Source organism: Podarcis cretensis (assembly GCF_951804945.1).
Source record: "Podarcis cretensis genome assembly, chromosome: 2".
Taxonomy (NCBI): domain Eukaryota; kingdom Metazoa; phylum Chordata; class Lepidosauria; order Squamata; family Lacertidae; genus Podarcis; species Podarcis cretensis.
The window spans coordinates 48,989,280-49,013,071 of NC_137171.1; the positions used below are offsets into that span (position 1 = coordinate 48,989,280).

General features: G+C 37.4%; 1 protein-coding gene across 2 annotated transcripts in view; it reads right to left on the reverse strand.

Moving 5' to 3' along the window:
• SLIT3 (slit guidance ligand 3) overlaps positions 1-23,792 on the reverse strand; it is a 413,892-nt gene that overhangs the window by 142,653 nt on the left and 247,447 nt on the right. For both annotated transcript variants that reach the window (XM_079964761.1, XM_079964760.1), the window contains exons 7-9: positions 10,381-10,452; positions 3,658-3,821; positions 2,210-2,351 (exon numbers count right to left, since the gene is read on the reverse strand). In XM_079964761.1, coding sequence (XP_079820887.1) covers positions 2,210-2,351; positions 3,658-3,821; positions 10,381-10,452 — 378 coding nt within the window. The remainder of the gene's footprint in view (positions 1-2,209; positions 2,352-3,657; positions 3,822-10,380; positions 10,453-23,792) is intronic.

Genomic DNA, 23,792 nt, shown 5'->3' on the forward strand with positions numbered 1-23,792 from the left:
TAATTATGTCCACATAGGAAAACACAATCCACAAAAGGCATGAGACTGCAGCACTCTAAAATAAAGTTGCACTTTCTAAAGGTGAGTTCAAATGATTTTTTTTTGAAAGGACATATTACTGCACAATGAAATGTCCCTATTGCTATTCATTAGATCCCCCCCCCAAATGACAACAACAAAAAATACTCCCAGCAGATGAAATGTAGATGCATACACATTAAATGCAACAATAGTCATATTTGATTTCAATGAAATTCAATTTCAGCATTTGATAGTACAGCTGCAGCATATCATTCTATCTGTAAGGCAGATCTCAACGTTCTTTCGATGTTCCCATCATTTAGTCATATGGAGAAACAGTAAGGCACATGTTACTAAAAATCCAACCCCAGACCCCTATTCTCTAAGTCTTAGGCAGAAAGTACTTGAGTAACGTTTTTAAAAAACAGAGGTTTCACATACATTATGATAAACCAAAATTTGCTCTTTTGTGAAAGTAAAATAATTGAACTTTGGAACCTTGGGGTATTGCCATGAATGCCAAGTTCTTCAATTTGCAGCACAAATTCATGAATATTTCTAAACTTCTATCTACATGCTATAGAGTCATATAATCATAGAACTGAAGAGTTAGAAGGGACCCTAAGGGTCATTTAGTCCAACCCCCTTCTATGCAGGAATCTCAACTAAAGCATCCATGACAGATGGCCATTCAACATCTGCTTAAAAACTTCTAAGGAAGGAGAGTCTACCACCTTCCATTCCACTGCAAAGCAGCTCTTAGTGTCAGAATGTTATTCCTGATGTTTAGTCAGAATCTCCTTTCTGTTAACTTGAAACCATTGGTTTGGGTCCTAGTCTCTGAGCAGGAGAAAACAAGCTTGCTCCATCCTCCATGTGACAGCCCTTCAGATATTTGAAAATCGTTATCATATCTCCTCTCAGTCTCCTCTTATCCAAACATACCCTGTTCCCTCAACCATTCCTCATAAGGCTTGGTTTCCAGACCCTTGATCATCTTGGTCATCCTCCTCTGCACAACTTCTCAATATCCAGCTTAAATTGTGGCACACAGTAGTTTAGGTATAGTCTGACAGAACAGAGCAGTACTATGACTTCCCTTGATTGGGACACAATAGTTATATCAATGAAGCCTAGAATAGCATTAGCTTTTTTTGCTGCTGCATCACACTTGTTGACTCATGTTAAACTTTCAATAGAACATTTTCACATGGACTACTGGCAAGTCAGGTGTCCCCTATCTTATATTTGTGCAGCGGGGTTTTCCTGCCTAAGTACAAAACTTTACATTAGTCCCTATTGAAATTCATTTTGTTAGTTTTGGCCCAGTTCTGTAATCTCTTAAGGTCATCTTGAATCCCAAAATAAGACTGGTGATTGGGAGTCTATTCCAAATTCTAGGCACTACAACCAGAAATATTTCCGATATCCGCTCATTGTAAATTCCATAACAGAGGGGAAAGGGGAAGAGTTTCAAAGGATGAGCAATGCTGGATTCATTTACAGTGAGACATACGGGTATAGGGCAGCATACTACTACTACTACTACTACTACTAATAATAATAATAATAATGGCTTGTATCAAATAATATTGTCTTGTTACGATGACATCCTCTTCTTCACTTCTCCTTGCATGCCCTCTATGCCCTCTCCAAATCTGTTCTGAGGTTCCCTCTATCATCTGGAACAGATCTGAGAAGAGTGTGGGGGACACATGAGGCGCTGATGGGGAGAGACAGTTCTGCTGCAGAGGCAGAAATTCTGCATTAATGGATAACTTCATTGAATAGAACCTGTTCTTTGTAAGTTTATTGGAGATTGCTAGTGTAAATGATCATTGTTTCTCAGTTAATGTCACAATATTAGTACAGGGTGAAAAGATTTGGAATTTGCAAATTCCAAAGGCCTCATATTCTTACGCATCCTGGTGCATACTGAAAAACCACATATTATGCATAAAAGCAACTTTTACAATAGAAGTTCAGATTGGAATATTAATCCCACTTAATCATCCATTTAACACAATGGACTTCTGAATAGGATTGCACTGTAAATTTCGGAATATCCATTGGTAAATGGTTACTGCCATAAACTGATGGTAAAAAATAAAATAAATCAAAAGCAAGCTCCATGTGAGTTTTCTATCTTTGGCTGGAATAGAGCAGAGAGAGCCAAAGTGGCACTTACATTTCTACAATACTCTCCGGAAGGTTGGCTGGGATTTCTGTTAAGCCCTTTCCTCGACAGTCCACAATATTGTTGCTACAAGTGCAAGCAGATGGGCAGCTGATGGAATTGGCATTGCAGGATGGAGGTTCAGCATGTGAACCTGGGAAAGAAAAGGAATCAATATCAGTATTTTAAAATGTGGTGTTGTAATAATCTGCCATTTATATCAGTGTAAAACAAAGCTTACTTGCCACATTGTTTAATATGATGACAACAACAACAACATCATCAGTGAGATACTTGAAGATGTACCTCTTTGCCCTGGCCTTTAATACCTGAGATGTGTGTTTTCAGAACCTACCCTATCTTCATTCAATTGACTTTATTGTGTCTTTCCTAAAGGAGCCTGAGAACTAAACTTTGTTAAGAGTGCTGGGGACTGTAGTCTGTGGGAGTAAACTCAAGTTCCTAGCAATCTGCTTTACATGTATGGTGTGCTTGCAGCCAAAAAAAGTTGTAAACTTTCTTCACCACAGTGTAGTTCTGAAAATGTAGGATATTGTTTCCCCTTTTAAAAACCAATCCTTTATGCTACTCAACAAACAAAAATGCAAGGAGACTGTGCCAAGTCTTCCTAACTAGGGAGTGGAGGGAACCTTAGCAGGGGAACCCCCAGCTATTACCCTTTTACATTAAAAATAAGAAAGTACCCAAGTGAGTTACATCGTCTATGATTAACTGAACACTTTAGACAATGTTCTCTTACAGAGGTTCAAAGTTATCCAGAGCTAAGAACACTAAAAGTGGCCTAAAAAACTACTATTCTATCAATCAATAAAAACTGATATTTCAAGTTTAAATGTCTGTTCAACTTCTCCCAGATGCTACCTATGTTTAAGTATCATATCTAACCAGCCACCAAAACAGATAAGTTGGGAGACTTGAAGAAAGGTTACATGTTCCAAAGTTTCATAATTATAATACCTAGGGACAAAATGCAGACTTCTTCCTTCAGTCAGTCAGTCAGTCAGTCAGACAGTCAGTCAATTAGTCAGAATGTACACACAAGCTTACTGTGTGTTAAATTAAACTCTAGCATTACATATACACTTGCTTATTAATTCCATTTGTATGCTAGTCAGATATAGAGCTCAGAAGGCATTCCCCTGAGAAAAGGCATCCCATTATTTGTTAATTACTCTTTCGCATTAATATGATATGAGACCACAATTGAAAAAAGACAATTTAAGTACAGAATTGTTAACACAGATCAGCAGTTCAGAAAAGACTCTGAACAAATCATAATGATTTAAAATATATCACACAGTTTACTTGGGGCATGGCTGAACTGGAACTAGCAAGGAGTGGCATTTAAATAGGAGCAACATTAGAATCATTTATTGAGTGCTTAATATGAACATCAGTAGAAAACAACAGAAAAAAGCAAAATGATAAATTTATACTACCTGAGCAGACGTATTCTTTTTTCTGAACATCAGCAACATTAAATCCTCTCAGATGAACAGGTGCCATGCAGAACGTGAACTGCCCAACTGATCGCCTCTGACGCAGCCAATCAGAAAGCCAAGCCAAGTGGCAGTCACAGTATAAATAATTGGAATGAAGCCGTCTAGAATGCATAGAAAAAGATTCACATCAGATCTGCAGTCCTCAAAAATGGAGGCATAATAAAACAATCTAGTCTCTTGCATAGTCTTATCGCAAGCACTGATTTTGAAGCTCAACTGCGGTACACTGTCATATAATAATGTTTGTGTATTCAATGCACTGAGACTTCACAGGTTTTCAGTGATATAATGATGCTGCCATTTGGTAACTTAAGGGTGCGATCCTATACACACTTAATTGGATGAAGTCCTAGTGAATGCAATGGTACTTCTGAGTAAATAAGCCATAGGGCTTAAATATATATATACACACACAAACTAAAATAATGGTTTAAAAAGTGAAGCAAATACCAGAGATTAATGAAACAACCAACAATGTATTTTAAATAGTAATGTTGTAACAAACAAAGTGTAATGAGCAATACACTGAAATTTAGGTACATTCTCATTAGCTTCTGAAGCTACCTTGTGTTGTATTGTCTATAAAAAAGTTCTATATTTGAAAAATGAGGTAGCCAGAATGTGGAAATAATACTTAATCCTTTATTCTATGAGTCATGACAGGAAGACATTAAAGCAAAGTCCGCATGACAATACTGTCATTTCAGTAGGACAGGGTTGGACAGAACACTCATTTTTGACAGACAAACATTACATATTGCACTGACAAAGACAAAGTGCTGCAAAACACAGTCTAGTCCATCTCTCAAATAAATTAAGAATGTGAGAGAGCCTTATGTTAAGACAGTTGCAATTGGGTTTGTGGTGGCGCCTAAGCCGACAGTCTCTAGATTTGTATGTCTGCTAGTGGCCTACAAGGCTTTTTTCTCCTTTTTCGGCTGGGAAATTTCCAGAATTCACTTACTTACTGTGTCCAGTAAAGCTTAAGTTGCCTGACCTGCAGGGCAGACTATTAAAAGCACACATATCTGTTCATCAAAGACTGGATAATTATTTGTTTTAGTGGCACAAGGAGAGAGACTAGTTTCATTCAGGCAATGTCTTTGTTTAGTGAAATGGCTTTTTAGAAATATTTAATGGCTGTTAACTAGTTAAATAGTTTACTAGTGTAATTATATGGTTTTTAACTAATGATAATATTTCAATACATTTGCATATTTCTAAAACTACAACAGAGGTACCTTCTTGAAGACTATGGAAGAACATTATACTCTTTTAAATATAAAATAACTTACAATTTAACCAACGCACTCATGAAAATAACATCAAAAGGTAAAGAGTTTCAACAATATCATGGTAAAGCTCTGATTTGAAAGACATGTTAGTCCCAATCCAGAGAAGGTTAGTTATGTACCACTACATTTACAGTTTAATCAACTGTTTACCTATGTAAGAATACTTAATCAATTTTACTTCACGTGCAGGCAGCAGAAATAATGTCAGCGTCTGTACAAAGCAGTGGTGTAGTGGTAAATTCCGAAGTGCAAGTACTCCTATAGCCATGCCTTTTCTAGAATTTTCACCAATGCAGTCATTATAGTTTGAATACTAAGTCAGCTTTTTTTTTCACCCCTCATCCCTGCTTTGCTGAACATTCAGTCTGACGAAGAGTTCTTTCTGATGAGCTCAAAACTTGCTTACTACCTTGTGACATTTTGCAATATGTTGGTCATAATTTTTGTGTGTGAAATGTATAAAAAATAAGTAGCAATGCAACCCTTAGCCATGCATGCTAATATAACCTAATTTACTTTACTTAGCTTTTGTGGGCTTATCTCCGAGAAATGCTTTGTTTATTTAACATACAGAATATGGTCTAATAGTGCCCCAAGAGTTGACATTAGTGTTCCTCTCGTGAAATAAGTGGCTTCAGTTCACCCGTGCCTGTCTTTGCTCCACCACATCACTGATACAAACACACAATTATATTCTCACTTACCTGGGAGTGAGCCCCATTGAATGTGATGGGGCTTACTTCTGGGCAGACATGCAGTGTTGCACTGCAAGTCTGCTGACTTGATAAGATAATATTCTGTTATTGTCATTCAGACATATGAAATTACTGATGTAATATTATATTCCCTAAAAAAGACATGGTCAAACTCAGCCCTCCAGATGTTTTGGGACTACAATTCACATAATCCCTGACCACTGGTCCTGTTAGCTAGGGATGATGGGAGTTGTAGGTCAACAACATCGGGAGGGCCAAGTTTGGCCATACCTTCCCTAAACAATTATATCCTCTAAGAAATTGCTTCAGAGAGTCAATGTTTTGGGAAGTACACAGGACTGAAATGATTCATCATAAAGGAATAACCATCTTCCTCCTCTTCAATCGACCAGACTTAAAGATGTATAAAAGTGCTCCTCTCCCCTTTTACCCCTTTCAGTGACCAAAGTGACTCAAGTTTTGAACTGCAAATACATTATTATTTGTGCTAAAATTGTGCAACGTACAGTGTGCATTCTGGAGAGCAGTCCATGTGGGGGAGGATCTATCAAGCCTTAACCATGTGCCTTTGATAAATAAATAGGTAATTTAAGAGGCCTCTATTACAAGTGGAGTGTCTGTGAATTGTTGCAAAGTCTTTTTAGTCTGCCTTTAATCTATATGAAAACACAGACAAATATATGTGTAACCATTCATTCATTGGTTACAGCAAGAAAGTCAACATTAAGAAAACAAGGCAAATGAATGCAGGGCAATATTTTGTATAAATATAGCTGTCTCATCAAAAGGGAAACAGATCAATACAAATTAATTCTTGTCAGATCTGAACAAGGATTAAAAAATAAAGTGAAGCAGGATAACAGAAAAAGAATAAATCAACAACCCATAACATAGAATTAATAGATTAACAACCACAAAAATATAATTAAGTGCTACATGTGTATTGCACAATTTCTCTTCTTTAGAAGTCAAACTCAAATTAAATATCTTTCTTACACCCTGATCTTAAAATATTAAAAATTGAAATGTCCAAAGGCAGAATAAACCTGTGACTTAATTTGATCTGTAATGTATGTAACAGATGGGGCAAAAAAAAAAAAAGTATGCAATGGCTATGGTAAACAACTATAAATTCTATGCATTTATGTGGCAGAGAGGAGCAGGTGCTCTGTTACTACATAGGCCTTGCCCCCCACAGTATTTCCTAACACATGTGCTAAGTGTAATTATATGTCTGCAATATGGATACCCCTAAATGTAGTTTATAGATGGCTCTGAGCAACTACGAGGCAGTGAATGCTTCAGCCATAATGAGAGGCCTGGATAGAAACTAGTGGGTCACTCCTATAATCAATCCAATTTGGACTAAATCATACCCATATGCTTCCCTTCATTTTTCATCAACTGTGCTGTATCAAACATGGACAAGGAAAGCTCATAATTGAAATTTTAGAAGTCTCAGAGTGGCAGAAAGCTCTTCCTGGCCATCCTAGCAAAGTAATTTCACCGCTTCAGAAAGAGCATTTCTTTATTACTGTCCCAGTGTTACCAAACAGAATAAAAAAGGAAAGTCTTCTTAAAGTGAATGCCTCTATCAGATAACACACAGCTTAATAACATGGGAAATGTGGGAGATTCATGCAGTACACTTTTACAAGTCCTATTAAATGGGCAATCTTTTCTGTATAAGCACACTGGTTGCAAGAGGACCATTAATATCCACTTGGGTTAACACATTTTTAATAATGCTAAAAGGGGTAGAAATATTAACTAGCACTTTGAAGAACATTTCTAACAATTTTAGAAATATGAAATCATCTTTCAATAACACTCTAATACAAGGAACCTGGAAATACTATCTGTCCCCACCATGCATGCTTAAATTTATTCATCTGATGGCATTGATGTCTGCAACAAAACAGATGACAAATCAAATGAAAGATCTAACCTTTCTATTATAGTCCAGCCCTTCTATTTTTCATAAAGAGCAGGGCTGCCTAGATGGCTATTGCAAATTATTTGGCAGTATACATGAACTGAAACATGCTACTTAAAATTGATGGAAGTACATTTATAGCACTCTAAAGGGGAATGAATACAAATTCTAGTTTTAAAAAGTGCCCTTTTAGTCACAACCTAAATTAAATTTCCAGAATATCATTTTGGGTTAGCATTATAAAATGTTAAATCTCAAAATTCAATATAAAAGCTTTCCTTTAAATTCCATTTATGACTTCCTTCCCCCCTTTTCCCTTTAATTACAGCAAAAGGGAATTAGTCAATATAAGTCTCCAGGGAGCTACATACAAAGCCATCTCTGAAATTAAACTAAAAGGAAAATGGCAGCAGACACTGTGGTCTGCTTATCACACAGATTGATCGATTTGAAATAACTAAGAGATGACACAAGGGTATTAGAAGGGAAATGCTCAAAAATATAAAATACTTTTTAATTAATTAATGCAAATAATAGTTCATGTGAGCATTTGTCTTTAAAAAAGGAAATATTATACATACAACTAAAAATCCACTGTTAAATTTGGCCGTCTGTCAGTATGGGCAAATAATAGTCACTTTGCTGGTATATTGGTTATCAGTGTTTTTTTCTGGGGGGACGCGGGGGTATGCATACCCCTAAACATTTTGTGAATCTAAGTTTGGCCTCATTGAGGGGCAGTATTTCAATATGAGTAGGAAAATGAGAGTACCCCTAAACATTTTTTTTATAGTAAAAAAGCACTGTTGGTTATAATACCAGGTCTTCTACAAATGGATCAGACTTGTACAGCTTGTGATCTACAAAACAAAAAAGTTCCTCAGCAATGAGCTGCAGCTTGCTAGGTGCTCAACAACACTTCTGGATTCTGATTTGTTTTTGTAGTCTGAGATACACAATAAAGCCTGGACATCTATTGATCCCTTGGTATATTGGCATATGTGGCCTTAGGTTGCTTTTGACTTGGAAGGTCACAACTGTCACAAGCCTAGATTAGCTGGCTTCATAATGAAACACACCGGGAGGGAAATAGGCAAATCCTATGACTGTTGATAATATATGACTATCCCATAAAAGAGACTTTAGCACTTTTAAAATTAAACAAGAAGAAGAAGAAGAAGAAGAAGAAGAAGAAGAAGAAGAAGAAGAAGAGGAGGAGGAGGAGTTTGGATTTGATATCCCGCCTTTCACTCCCCTTCAGGAGTCTCAAAGCGGCTAACAATCTCCTTTCCCTTCCTCCTCTACAACAAACACTCTGTGAGGTGAGTGGGGCTGAGAGACTTCAGAGAAGTGTGACTGGCCCAAGGTCACCCAGCAGCTGCATGTGGAGGAGCAGAGACGCGAACCCAGTTCCCCAGATTACATGACTACCGCTCTTAACCACTACACCACACTGGCTCTCACAATAAAAGTCTTTCTTTTACAACACAGATGGGAGGCAATGTAATTGCAGATTTTTTTTTTTTTAAATGAATTTATTCTAATTAGCATAAGATGCAAAGCCTACATATGAAGCAGCCAAAAAGTAGGAGTGTTCATGACACATCATTAGCCAGTTTACTCCATTGTCTTGTAGCACACACTCATTTCAGGCTTAGTAGAGATTGACACCAAACTGATACCTTGGGCAATGACTCTGCCCTCACTACAACAAATTGAGTAACCAAGTTTTCATGTACAATGTTAGTTTCTGCTCCTGATGTGAACAGCTGCAGTGTCCTTGGCCATTTCATGCTTTAATGAAAAGGCCAGAGTGCCTTGAATTCTATATCATAGCCTATTGGGTTGTAGAGTCTCTATTGTAACTGCAGCATGTCAAGGAAAGGATATACATATGTCAGCAAGCCACTGTCACTTTGCTTTTACCTAATTTGCCAAGGTTTCAGAATATTTCAGGAGCAGTTTTCCACACTACACCAATCTCCTAAAGCAGCACAGCAGCTAAGATAGCATGCCGAGAGCCAGGAAATCCTAGGTTCAAAGGCTGTATTGGTAGTAGCTTTAGGCAAACCACTCTTGTTGCTTCAGTCCTCCATCTATGTCACATAAATAATATCTTCTAGCATTGTTATGAAGTTTATTGAAATAAGCGCTCTTTGAACAGTGCCATTCTATACCCGTGGAATCAGTATGCCCAACTGATTTAGTCACAGGCATGCCTATATAGGACTACACCTTAAATGCTGCTTTTGTTATTAGTATTAGTACTATGCTATACAACTCTGCCCTAGGATTGCTCAAGGTTTCTGCACAGTCTCTCTTGCTGCAATCTCATCCAATAAATAACTCTCAACCCAGACCCCCTAACTTTCAGGAATGGGTGCCTTATGTATCAAGCTGTACAAGCTTATGGCCTGCACTTTCTTGGCCTGGAATCTCTACTTCTGTTGCAACTGGAAATGCTAAATAAAGACTGGCCATGAAAACATCATGGTAGCCCTGCTCCTCGTCTCCCCACCAACATCAGCCCACTTCCAGTTATGGCTTCTTCCACATATTTCAATAAAAGAAAAACAAGAACACAGCACTCTTTTTCAGATTAGGCCATTATATTTAATTTATTTAATATGTGCTAAATAACAAATTAAAAAAAAATACTGAAATGCTGTGTGTGCTAATTCAAGTGACGTGCATTTCAGAATGGAATACTTACAGGGTCCTGATCTTTGGCATATGGTTGAAGCTGGTGAGAGGAATGCGGGTGATGTTGTTGTTGTTGAGGGTACTATAGAGAAAAGAAAAGAAGCACAATCATTTACATTAGTTTGAAAATGCTATTTACAAAACTAATTACAATTGGTTTGAAAAAAATAGCACAGAAACAATTTCAACATAGTTAAAAAGGTGTTTCTATTGCAAATATGAATAAGTGCATTCGCACAGACACACAATTCTAACTCATATTAGTAAGGTAAAAAAAAAAGCACAGCGCTAATTTAGATTGAAATTAAAGCCTTCTGTTGATATCCTCCACTGTGACCGTTTGAAAGTATGGAGTTAGATGTAATGCTTATTTGGCTTCTTAACAAATAATTGTATGGGGAAAATATATAGTTTCCGGAAGGAGCAACTCTATATACAGTGTGCACAGCCTACCAAAGCATGCCTGAATTGTTATCACACAGAAGGGGTGCATAGTGGAGAAAGGGTGGCTAATAGTATTGGCATAGCAAGGAGAAGAGTGTCATCTCATTGCTTCTAGGTCAAGCTGTTATGGGTTTAGGACTAATGGGATTTTACTTTCCACATGAAATTCCACTTCTGTGATGGGTAGATTTTTATAGAGAAAAGGTAGGAGAGCTTTGCATGGTGAACATGAACAAAGGTGTGGGGAAATTGTTTGGCAGGGCTTATGGTACCCCACACTATTCAAATGTATACCTGTACAGCTGTGTCTGATGTGAAAATATAACCACATAATGGGTTTTACCTACCTAGTCACTATAGCTCATATGTACACGCAAATCTATTATTTGGTTTTCTATATCACTGCAAATTGTTCACTTAATTAGAATGTATAATTTTACTGAAGCAGCGTCTCCACCCCCATCGTTCTGCCCGGACGCTGAGGTCCAGCGCCAAGGGCCTTCTGGCGGTTCCCTCATTGTGAGAAGCAAAGCTACAGGGAACCAGGCAGAGGGCCTTCTCGGTAGTGGTGCCCGCCCTGTGGAACGCCCTCCCATCAGATGTCAAAGCGATAAACAACTACCTGACATTCAGAAGACATCTTAAGGCAGCCCTGTTCAGGGAAGTTTTTAATGTATGATATTTTAATGTATGATATTTCTATGGAAGCAGCCCAGAGTGGCTGGGGAAACCCAGCCAGATGGGCGGGGTACAAATAATAAATTATTATTATTATTATTATTATTATTATTATTATTACTGAAGTACAGTGGTGCCCCGCAAGACGAATGCCTCGCAAGACGGAAAACCCGCTAGACGAAAGGGTTTTCCGTTTTGGAGGTGCTTCGCAAAAAGAATTTCCTATGGGCTTGCTTCGCAAGACGAAAATGTCTTGCGAGTTCCTGCGGGTTTTTTTCCCTTCCCCTCCCTTTTTCTAAGCCGCTAAGCCGCTTATCAGCTGATCCGCTAAGCCGCTAAGCCGCTTAACAACTGATCCGCTAAGCCGCTTAACAGCTGATCCGCTAAGCCGCTTATCAGCTGATCTGCTAAGCCGCTTAACAGCTGATCCGCTAAGCCGCTTATCCGCTAATCCGCTAATGGGCTTGCTTCGCAAGACGAAAAAACCGCAAGATGAAGAGACTTGTTGAGGCCATATTTATTCTGAGGTGCAGAAAGAGCAGCTACTAGTAGATGTTTAAAATGCACTTCTTATCACCCATAAAGCAGAGCTTCTTTGATATGTGTAATGCATGTTGGAAGATAATATACCAGTTTCAGAACAGCTTTGGGACAACTTATCTCCCAGAGTGTTATTGGAAATTGCATTTTGCTATGACTCTGTATATGCATTCCTGAAACCTGTACATAGCAAAAGCTGAAGCTCTGAAGCTTGAAGTTACGCATGCAACCTATAGTTCAAGGTTCAGTACTGTATTGTCAACAGCCTAGTATTCAGAGAAAGTATAATCCTTATAATTTGGCTACTGAAGCAGGGTTTGGCACTTAAAGGCTGCAATCCTATACCTGGGAGGAGGTCCAATTGAACTCAATGGGGCTTACTTCTGAATAGACATAAATCGGATTACACTGACAAAATGACTTTTGGCAAAGTGATTCTGCACATGGGTTTGTGGAAAAAGTTATAGAACCAAATCAGTTGCACTTTTTTCTGGGGAGGAATCAGTGAACGGAATATCTGATTTCTCTTTGGTCCTGCTTAATTCCTGGAAAATGTATATGGTTATTAAACCCGATCTGGCAGAGTTCTTCAACATGTATGGAATAACAGAGTAACTTTAAAAATAATAATCCCACAAATGCCAAATATTATGTTGAAAGGTGACAGGTACTGAAAAGGTCCCTTCAGCAATGAATATTTCTATTTTAACATAAAGTTAGAGAGAAGAGAAGAGAAAGAAACATAATTCCTGAAATTATGGCCAAAATAAAAATGTAATATAGTATTCCTGTTCACCTCTCTTAGTAAACCATCTACTCATAAATAAGTCCCAATATTAGCAGCTGGAAACATTAATTATTTTTTCTTCTTGCTGTAAATCACTCAGTAACACTGAAGAACAGTAATGACTGATCAAAATTAGATAAATGCCTAGTGTCATAAAGTTTAGGCAACAACTGAGGATGTTTTTAAGCAGACTTTCCCTGAGGTATGACCCAGTCGTTTATGGAATATCAATTGTACATCTGTTGAAATGGCTTTATTGGTTTTGGTCTTTGTAAGAATGGTTCTATTGTTTTTTAGAATTGTACTTTTTCTACTGTCCATTATACAACCAGCTATACATGCTATCCCCTTTTATTGAGTTTTATTTTAGGGACACAGGTGGCGCTGTGGGTTAAAGCCTCAGCGCCTAGGGCTTGCCGATCGAAAGGTCGGCGGTTCGAATCCCTGCGGCGGGGTGCGCTCCCGCTGCTCGGTCCCAGCGCCTGCCAACCTAGCAGTTCGAAAGCACCTCCGGGTGCAAGTAGATAAATAGGGACCCCTTACCAGCGGGAAGGTAAACGGCGTTTCCGTGTGTGGCTCTGGCTCGCCAGAGCAGCGATGTCACGCTGGCCACGTGACCCGGAAGTGTCTCCGGACAGCGCTGGCCCCTGGCCTCTTAAGTGAGATGGGCGCACAACCCCAGAGTCTGTCAAGACTGGCCCGTACGGGCAGGGGTACCTTTACCTTTACCTAACATCATGGCACAATGAAAACATCAGAGTATCTGTCTGACATTAACCCAGAAGTAACTACAAGGATGGCTGAGTTTTTGTCAATAGGCTCTCTTAGAATGGTGGCTGGCACAATTTAGTGGGAAGAAATCCCAATTAAAATCCTTGTCATTATATATTTTACATGGCTGTTTATTTATATAAGTTTTGAATTTTTATATATGGATGTTTTGTGATGGCCTATACTTGTAATGTCAAATAAAGGTTTGGCGAAGTAAGTAAGTAAGCCCTTTAGAGCTCAGGATTGATTCTGCAAACTCAAAAAGGTTAAAGTTAGCTGAGGACACAAGACACCATATGATTCAGTTCTCCTGCAATTTCCCAGACTGCCTGCATAAGTCTCCCCACTTTTCTGTGAAACGAATGGGCAAGGCTCCAGAGAGTCTCTGTAGCAACAAATATAAAATTTTAATTGTGAAAGACTGAAGTTGTAATCCTAAATACACCTTCTAACAAATGCCAGTAATGTCCCCCGTGCCCCTAGTTGGATTAAGTAACACAAAAAAATTGCAAGCATACATGAGTACTGCCGTATGACTTTCTAATAATAAACATTTTACAACATCTTCCTGACACTGGATTTATTCTAAGGCAGGAATAATGGGCTAGAATTAAATTTTACAGCTATGACATCAGAAAAAACTATGGTAAAAAAGTAACATTATTATTTTTATTGTCTATATTAAACAAGGTGACAGGTGACAATATTAATAGATGTGTAATTTTGTGCTGAGTAAAATAAGTTTACAATGAATTTATGGGCACCACTTTATCATATAAACCTTTATTAATAATAGCTAGACATCTGTCCTGTGCTACAGCTTCTGTGACAGAAATAGGTTTGTGTCCTCTTAGCACGAAGGAAAGATTCACTGCAAGTCTTATTCTCAAGGGAAATGGCTTTGCATCAATAAAAAATGCATGATGTTTTCTTGTTACACTGGTTTTGAATGGATATACATTTGGAGAATGTCCTTTCCTCACCAAAGCATTTTAGTTTGTGAATATAATATAGACTCTGATTTTCTGTTACATTTGATTTCTAAAGCCAATTACCACAAACAACTAATCAAATTGACAAATGATATGGTAGATTAAATTTTTGATTAGCGCTTATTCAGCACTAATGAGCATCTAGTGTAATTACCAGGGGGCTGTTAGCCATTCAAGCCTCTGGATAATAAGCACCAGGCTTATTTCTGTATGGCATTTTGCTTTACTACAGCCTTCAGCGTAATTCTAATCGGTAAAGAAATACACAAGCCCAAGGGCTATGCAGTGCAGAGATAATACACAGACTGTGCACTTTTACTTCTTGTCTAACTATTCATCTCTCTGTATCTGTATGTATATGCTGTTTTCCAGGATTACCTGTCATATTTAGAAAGGTGCCCAAAGAAAATTATTGTCATTCTTAGAAGAATGATGCAAGGTGTTTTTTTTTGGGGGGGGGGCATTTTTCCTTACATTCCTATTTAAAAAGATCAACAATGATCCACTCGTTTGCTAATGCTCACATTCTTACACTTTTACACTTGTGCACATATAGCTCCACAGAGAATAATCTTTAGCATTATCTTTAAGCTTTTTCAAAATAAAAAATAAAAATCACCAATTACACCAATATGGTTGGACTACATGACCCTTGGAATCCCTTCCAACTCTACAATTCTATGATTCTACAAGCATTTTATTTTGCAGCAAGAGATATATAGTATTTTAATAGCCAGCACCCTTTATCTTTTTAAGTCTGTTTTGTGACCTGTAATTAATGAATAATATATATGTGGTAAGTGTGTGTGTGTGTGTGTGTGTGTGTGAGAGAGAGAGAGAGAGAGAGAGAGAGAAACACACACAGAAAGAGAGAGATGGATGTAGTTCTGGAACCATGACACGTGTGTGTGTGTGTGTGTGTGTGAGTGAGAGAGAGAGAGAGAGAGAGAGAGAGATGGATGTAGTTCTGGAACCATGACACAGACCTTTGAGGCTGAATGATTAGTTACAGCAACAACGCTAGTACTAACAAGTGTTACATTTCCCTCTGTCTCCTTCAATTAGATCACTGCTATACCTCAGTGTCATTTCTGGAAGAGGTGTGTGTAAGTCCACAGAACACTATGTAATTGACTCCAACAGTATTATCTGTGTATCTGGGTGCAAAAGAAGTGTTCCACAACTCGCAGGAACTAACTTTCATGCCTCTTGTCATTTACTACAAAATATTAATTCAGTTTAGTATAGTGGAACAAGAATTCTATGCAATGCAATGCTGTATTGATAGTAAAACACTTCTACTTGATATATGTTCACAGATACCCCAGATAACAATGCTGACTTATCTAAAAGGAATATGCAAACCTGACAAACAGCCAGCAGAGGCTCTTTATTCGGTACACACAGCACACTGAACCAATATCTTGTGACCAAAAGCACCACAGTAAAAATAAATGTACATTGATTTTACTGTGGTTTCTTCCCTTAGGACAGCTGTAGGGATCTACCGGTAGATGGTGATGAACTACAACTCCCATCAACCCCTGCTCCTTAACAGCCCCACACTGAAGGCTGGAGCACAATATGGATGAAGTATATAGGCATGTTGGTTTATCAATGTGACTGGCTGCTAGGCACCAGCTGCTTGTTTTTAAAACTGCACCTCTTTGGAGATGTGGTGAAGTTTTGGCAGAGGAATAGTCTGGGCTGGGATATTGTTCAGCATATGTGATTGGGGCTTATAGGTCACCCCTCATTAACACTTCAATGCAAAAGCTCTGGTCTAAGCTAGTATGATTGAGAAAAATGAGGGCTGGAAAGGAAATTAACATTTTGAGGACAGTTAATTGAATGGTAAATTGTCTTTTACGAGCCCTAGGTAAGGAATGAAGTCGGGGAATTTATTGTGTAAAGAAATACCGTAAATAAAAATATTTACAGTACATATGGGTCAAAAATGCAGGATCTGGCTGTCAGAATATAAGATGCCTGCTAGGTCAGACCAAGGTCCATCTAATATAGCAGTCTGTTTTAATAGCCAGATGCTCCTGGAAGCTCACCAGCCAGGCATGAGGGTGATGGCATTCCCCTATCGTTTGTCTCTAGCATCTGGTATATCAGTGGTGTCCCTAAACATTTAGCTATTACAGCTAATAGCCCTTGATAGACCTATCTTCCATAATTTGTCTAATCCACTTAAAACATCTATCCAAGCAAGCAGTCACCATCACACCTTGAAGTAGGGAATTGAGTAAATTATTAACTGTGTGAAGAAACAACTTTGCTTTATGAGGCTGTGTAAATATTTTTTTTGTTTATGTCTGCACTCCAGAAACATTAATAGGGAGTAAATGTGCCACCTTTCTGTTTATCGTGCCTAATGCAGCTAATGTTGCCACAGGGCTGGCACTGGGACTCAGGCACAAGTATACTAATGCATATTTAAACTGAAACTCGAAGCCTCTTGAATCAGGCCAAAAAAGTATACATAAAACACATAGCACCCAGAGCAACAAACTTTCATCTTTTGGGTAAGTTAGAAACTTGGGTGCTCTCTGTGAACTTTTGGCAAGCAAGCTTGTGTAGTAGCAATTCTACAATTAATGTGTTTTAGTACAAAAATTTTTTTTGGGGGGGGGGCATACTGTACATCTCCTATACACCACTCACTTGGGCTGCTTTGTGGATTATTAGTAACTTTTGACTACATATCCTGGCCTTGCCTTTGACATAAACTGGCTCTTCTGAATATATATCATAGGTTAATCAGAAGAACCCAAGGATTTTGCGAGTTATCTGAGATGGTAACCTTTTAGGCCCAGTCACGTAAATAAGGAAATTTGCCAGGTGTACTTATTAGCACATTTGTTATTTATTCTGTCCTCTTGTGACATAGTTCCCTTTTCACCTAGTCTGAAATTCTACCCCACCCTGCCATCTTATTTAGGAGACAAGAGTGTATCAGTGCTTTTTATGCAGATGATGCAATTCTTCTGTCATACACGCAGATGGGGATGTGTAGGTTCATATTGTACAATGGAACTCTTTTAAGTTATAATGACGCTAAAATGAAAATCTTAACTTTTGAGGTAGAGGAAGAAGACACACCAATGACTATGATGGGGTCTGGGCAGAGATTTCCAGACAATTACAAGATATTGATAGGCAGACCACGATGACTCTAGTTATGGTGTGCTGATCCAATATGAAGTACAAAGGTTTTTATATTCTTTCTGGAAAGGTGCCCCCTTTATTTGTCTCTCATCCATTTATGTGAGCTGAGATGGCTTTTGACAAAATGCAGGTTAATTTTTCAGCAGCTGATGGAGATGAAGGCGCCTTACTTTTATTTATTAGTTGCTACTTTGTTAATAGTGTTTTAGAGATTATAATTTCTGTACTGATTATTTGTTAATTATATCATATGATTTATGCTGTACCTGTGTTCTATTATGTTCTTGATATTTCTTGTTTGTAAGCCACTTTGGGATTCATTTGAATGGAAAGTGGCAGAGAAATATAATCAACCAACCAACCAACCAACCAATCAATCAATCAATCATTATAGGACTTAGAACAAGGTAGGCAGATTTTGCCTAGCTGGCTGCCTTAAGAAGGACGACCATGGTATGCTTCTTAACAGAGGATCACCTATATTCAGATCTGAGCATTCATTATTTGCAGCCCCTAACAGCAGGCTGTAGTAATGACTCCCCTTTAAGTAAAACTCTGTTTCTATTGGTGAATACAGATTATTACAAGTCACATAGAACCACCAAATTTGTTTAAAAGGCTATAGACAAGCTATCAATTTCATCTGAAGATCACATTACTTACAATAAATCTATTATTTCGTTTTTGAGAGGGAATGTTTACAGGTTGTGGTGTTTTTTTTTTAAAAAAAAGTATTCTGCATGCACTTATTTGTTGCTTATCTTTGCTTTGTGACATGTGTATTAATAAGCATGTGTATTTGTATGAGTATGTGTTAGGTCGGGTTGGCAAAAGAGCAATAAAGTATTCATTCACTATTAGGAGATTGGAGTCTCATCAGTCGCAGCCAACAATTTCAAACAGGGCATTCGCTGTATAAATTTAATTCAAGCACAGCAATTATTACAATATTTCAAAAATTTCACGACCAACACTTTCCAAGCATCTTTCTTGCTTACAAGGATCAACTACATTGCTAACATTAACTGTACACAGTAGCCTCCTTCCTATAGACATAGCAACTCCTGAATTGGGATTTTTATCTAGACCATGGCATGTGGTGAAACGGTTAAATATTTTTCCAACACCCCTGTGGTCTGAGCTAAATAAACTACCAAAACATTTCCTATTTTGAAATAAGTTCCTATTTAAAAGAAGAAACGGCAAGCCACATATTGAACTTAACTTGCACTTCAGCCCTACTTGAACGCTATGCTAATGAGATTAGGGGCTTGACAAAAAATCTCTTCCCCAGTGAGTTCTTTAGATCATTAAGAGCAAAAGGAATGTAAACATGTTTGATTCTTTTAGTTAACATTTTCAAAGCTGACATTTTATTACTCTGCACCAAAATTGCTATTGCTTCTTGTTGCTCTTAGAACTTTGATCCTTCAAGCGCAATGGAAACTCCATTAAGAGCACCCCAGATATAGTTCCCATCCAATTTCATTGCCTTCATTTTTCCAGGGAAAATAAGAGAGTAGGGTGGAAGGGTGAAGCCTTTTCATCAACTCTGCTTTCATGAAATGACTCATACAAGCAGATTTAAAGATAAAGAAGAGCATATTGGAAATAAGAAAAGTCTTTTGAAGTTTCTGATGGTTTCCTGTTTGCTTTGTGCATGTGTGAGAAACACATAAACTCTTACATGAATCAATTTAGCAATATTAGTCCACAACCTATGTGCAGGGCACAATAGTACAATTCTATTTAGCCAAGTGGCCTGTGGAATACTCAATGGATCACTATCAGTAAGGCGACATTGAAAATGTCTTCATTCAGAACAGAGAATGAGATTAATTTAATCACACTCATTCTTCAAACCTCAGTTCTAGTTCAAGACCAGGAGAAAGTAAGTACACATCAATACCATAGAGCAGTCCCATCTCCAGAACAAAAGACTGGAGGACACTTATCACTACAGTGGCTGTTTTATGTAGTATTTATGTTAATAAATTCCTTTAATCATTCTTTCTAATGCATGACTGAAAAAAAATCTGTTATTTTCATCCTAAACTATTATATGTTGATTCCAAAACAAGATGTTATATATGCCTGGGTTTCATTAGGTAATACAGCAACCACTTACCAAATGATGACTTACCACTGTGTCTACACCAGAGCTTTCCAAATTTTTCATGTTGGTGACAGATTTTTTATACATGCATCATTTTGCAACACAGTAATTCAGTTTTACTAGCAAACCAGAGGTTAAACTAACCCCTTTCCAGCCCCAGGAGGAGTGCGGGAAGCATTCATGTGACACACCTACGCAGCTGGCACACTAATGTGTCGCAACACATAGTTTGGAAAGCTCTGGTCTACACAATCACTTGGAAGACTGGTAGTCTGTAATAATTACAGTGTAATGTGCTGCCAAATAAAAAGGAGAAATGTTACCATATCTCTGTACTCCACCAGAAAGCTGAGGAAAAGGGATAGTGGTAAAATTCTCTAAACCATGTGGCATGACGTTTAGTGATGACAAGCTCACAAAGTGGCACACCACCTGTGCATCACTTTGAGTTACCCAGTTAATAAATATTTCTCTCTATTCACCCATGGTTTCCCAAGAACTCTGTGTATCATAATGCATGTATAGTTGTTTAAGGCTCCAGGATTATTGATCAGTTTTACTTATTTGAACATTACAATGCTACTCATTTTGTATCAGTTATGCCCAGTAGTTTGTAACAGCAAACACAATATAGATCAATAAAACACCAAATATATATATTAAATACATATATTAGGATAAAAGATGGCAGCCCAGACTAATCCAAGAGTGGGAGGAAACCTATAATCAAAATGGAATCATATTGACAAAATGCAGTCAAATAACAAGTAGGTTTGAACAGATACAGAAACGGCAAGAACAGCAATTTTGGTGCATATTATTAGAAAGAACAAAAAAGCCTACATTGTAAAATAGTGGCTGAACGGTTTTTGGAACTGTGTAAGATTTATAAAGTACTTAAATTACCAATCTTGGCAGCTTGCAATAAAATTGCTCCAATTTAGTAAAAATTATTTTGTGCCTTATTAATAATAATAAATTAATTAGTAGTTATCCTAATATTATTCCATTATCTCAGCATACTTAAAGCAGTTTAATGTGAAATGCTGTGAGATGTAGCGTTCACATGAATTTAAGTCTATAGTTCTGTTTTGTTTTGTTTTCTGAAAAAGAAACATGTACCCCTTCCTGGGGAAAAAGAAACAATTATATTATATTCCCACAACTTCTCCACTATGTAACAAAACCAAGCTGACATTACAGTTACCATTTTTCACAGATTACTCTACATGAGCGTAACATGATTAGATCCCATCTTCTGTATTTGGGAAAATCTGATTTCTGATTCAAGTACAGTACTGGAAATGCATGCCCAGTGCTTCATTTCTTCTTTGTTATGAAAAAAGAAAGGCTGAAGGTAAATTCTAAGCGCCAAGAAACACTAAAATGCTTGTGTGTTATTTTTTTTAGACTAAGCTTTTGTCATCCAAGAAGTGCAAAATTCTAGCTCCTGCAAATATTCTATACATCACTGTCTCTAGCAAATGTGAGAAAGCCACTATGACAATACCTTTTTTCAATTAATTAATGTTTTCTCCATAAAGCGCTTACATTTCACTGTCTGAAATGTATTTAAGGATTATGGAAATAATTCTAATATTTAGCCAAATTAGCATGACATGGGATAGAATCCAATGCTGATCCAATTGTAGCATCTGCTACTGTAAAAAAAAAGAAGAAAAGGTATTTTTTGACAATTTCCCCCTCAGCTGCACCTCTGCGCTACCTTCTATGCTGTTCTGGAGGGTTCCCTCAACCCTCTGGAAGAGGTTTTCAGAGATCACAGGGGGAGCTGCAGTAGAAGGAAGAATAAGTGAAAATCACTTTGTCTTTTCTTATGTTAGTGTACATCTCTGCTGCATCAAAATACATTCCATGTGCAGAGTGGCAGCATTTGATTTCATCCTTACTCTTTGTTCTGATTGCTGCAAAATGCAGGATGAACCTTGAGAATTTTCAATCCCTTTTAAAAACTATATAAAACTGATGGCGCTTATGTATGGTAGGGGAAAAATGCTGTGGCTACTACTTCAAGGTCAAGGTATTAAAACAAAATAAATGCTGGAGTATTCAAGAAGAAAGCAAACTCTATCCCAGAAGAAAACTAAGAAAATAGACTTACCTCTTGCTTTCCTGAAAATTAGGGATAATGATGATGATGATAGATGTATGTTTGAAATGTATACTTAAAACTTATTGTGCCAGGATACCGAGTGTAGAGAATATCTTAGCAGTTTATATTCAGAGTAAGTTAATATATATTTTTAAAATTTCAAAACACACAGGCAAAGAATCATTCATAGCTATTAAGCGTATCCAATTTACCTCTAGAAAATTATCAGGCCAATCCTAGAAGATAGCTGCATAAAGAAACTGGTTGCCTTCTTATGTGCAGCGAAAGACAGTAAGAGTGGTTTTAAGACTTGTTCAGAACAGTTATGACCATATCAGTGAAAGTATTCATCTTCTTCCAGAATTGGCACTGATCCAGCTGCTGCCCTTCAGCCAAATGTCGCATTGCGGCACACAACATACTCCTAATGTTGTGTCTATTCTCTGCATTTGACCGCTAGGGGTGTTTAAGGGCAAACAATGAAGTTTTAAAAGCCCCACTAAAAGCTCTGCTAACAGAATATGAGGACAAGGCAGAGCAAATCTACCCTCTTCAACAGTTTGCTCCTACTTGTAATGACTACGATTCTAGCTCCAGCCCAGAGAATTGTTCAAATTTAACTCTGTCAAGGAGAAGCAATTGGAAATATGCTATTTTGACTCAACCAAGTATGTTACACATGCAGTTTTCTGTCCATGCCAGTACTTTATGTAGTTAAATAATTCGTTAAATTATTAATCCAACAAGGAAGAAAAAGCCAACATAAATCAAATCTCAACATTTGCAAAATACACTATAACACTGGTGGAGAGAAGGATAGCATGTCTCAATGGAGACTCACACATTCAGTCTCTGGGGAAAATATTAAGATCAATAGCATGGCTTTAAGTGCATTGAGTCTTGGAAGGCACACATATGACACATGTTAACTGCTATCTAATGGTAGTAACAACACTCAAAGTATCATCACAGAGTTTGTCTTTATCCACAAAACTCTGATATTATATGACTGCCTTAAAATGGTTCAATTTCAAAAGTTGAAAATTTTATTGGTCACTATTACTTACATAAGTTTATTGCAAAAATGAAGAAATCAGGTACAGTTAAGGTGACTGAACATGGAGCCAAACTGGGTCAACCTATCAAAAGCAGATCACTTTATTCTCCTTCTCTGTCTTTCTCACACATTCACATATACATAAACAAATAATTCCTGTGAATAATATGCATTAAAATCTGCACAAAAGACTGCCATATTCACAAACAGATGAAATATCTATATTAAAGTTTTGGTGTTGTTGTTTTTTTTAAATGCAGTTAATTAGAAGCACCCATTTACCCTGCAAGAGATGCTTCCTTAAGCCTTTCTCCAATAATACTGGTTCTACATATTTAAATATAACCAAAATGTTGAAAAACTTAAATATAGGTGCTTAATACTTACTGTGACTATAGTTGCTTAATACTCACTTATGTACACCCACAAACAAAAGTTACAAAAGAGCATTAAATTAATAAATTGTTCCCTATTTCTTAATAAGAAGTAGACACTAACTAAATATTATTTGTCTTAAATTTGGTAAGAAATATTCATTTTAATATAAGCACTCACGGATAATAGAATACCAGTCCATTAAAAGAAGTCTGTCCCACAAGTTCAAGTCTAAAACTGTTGAGATAAGCATCTCACCTGCGTTTCAAATGCAATTGCAGAAGCAGTGGTAAGAGATGGCTGTAAGATAACACAACCCACCTGAGTTACACCCAGAAGCAAATAGGCAGACTCTGCAGTTGGGGAAGAGATAAA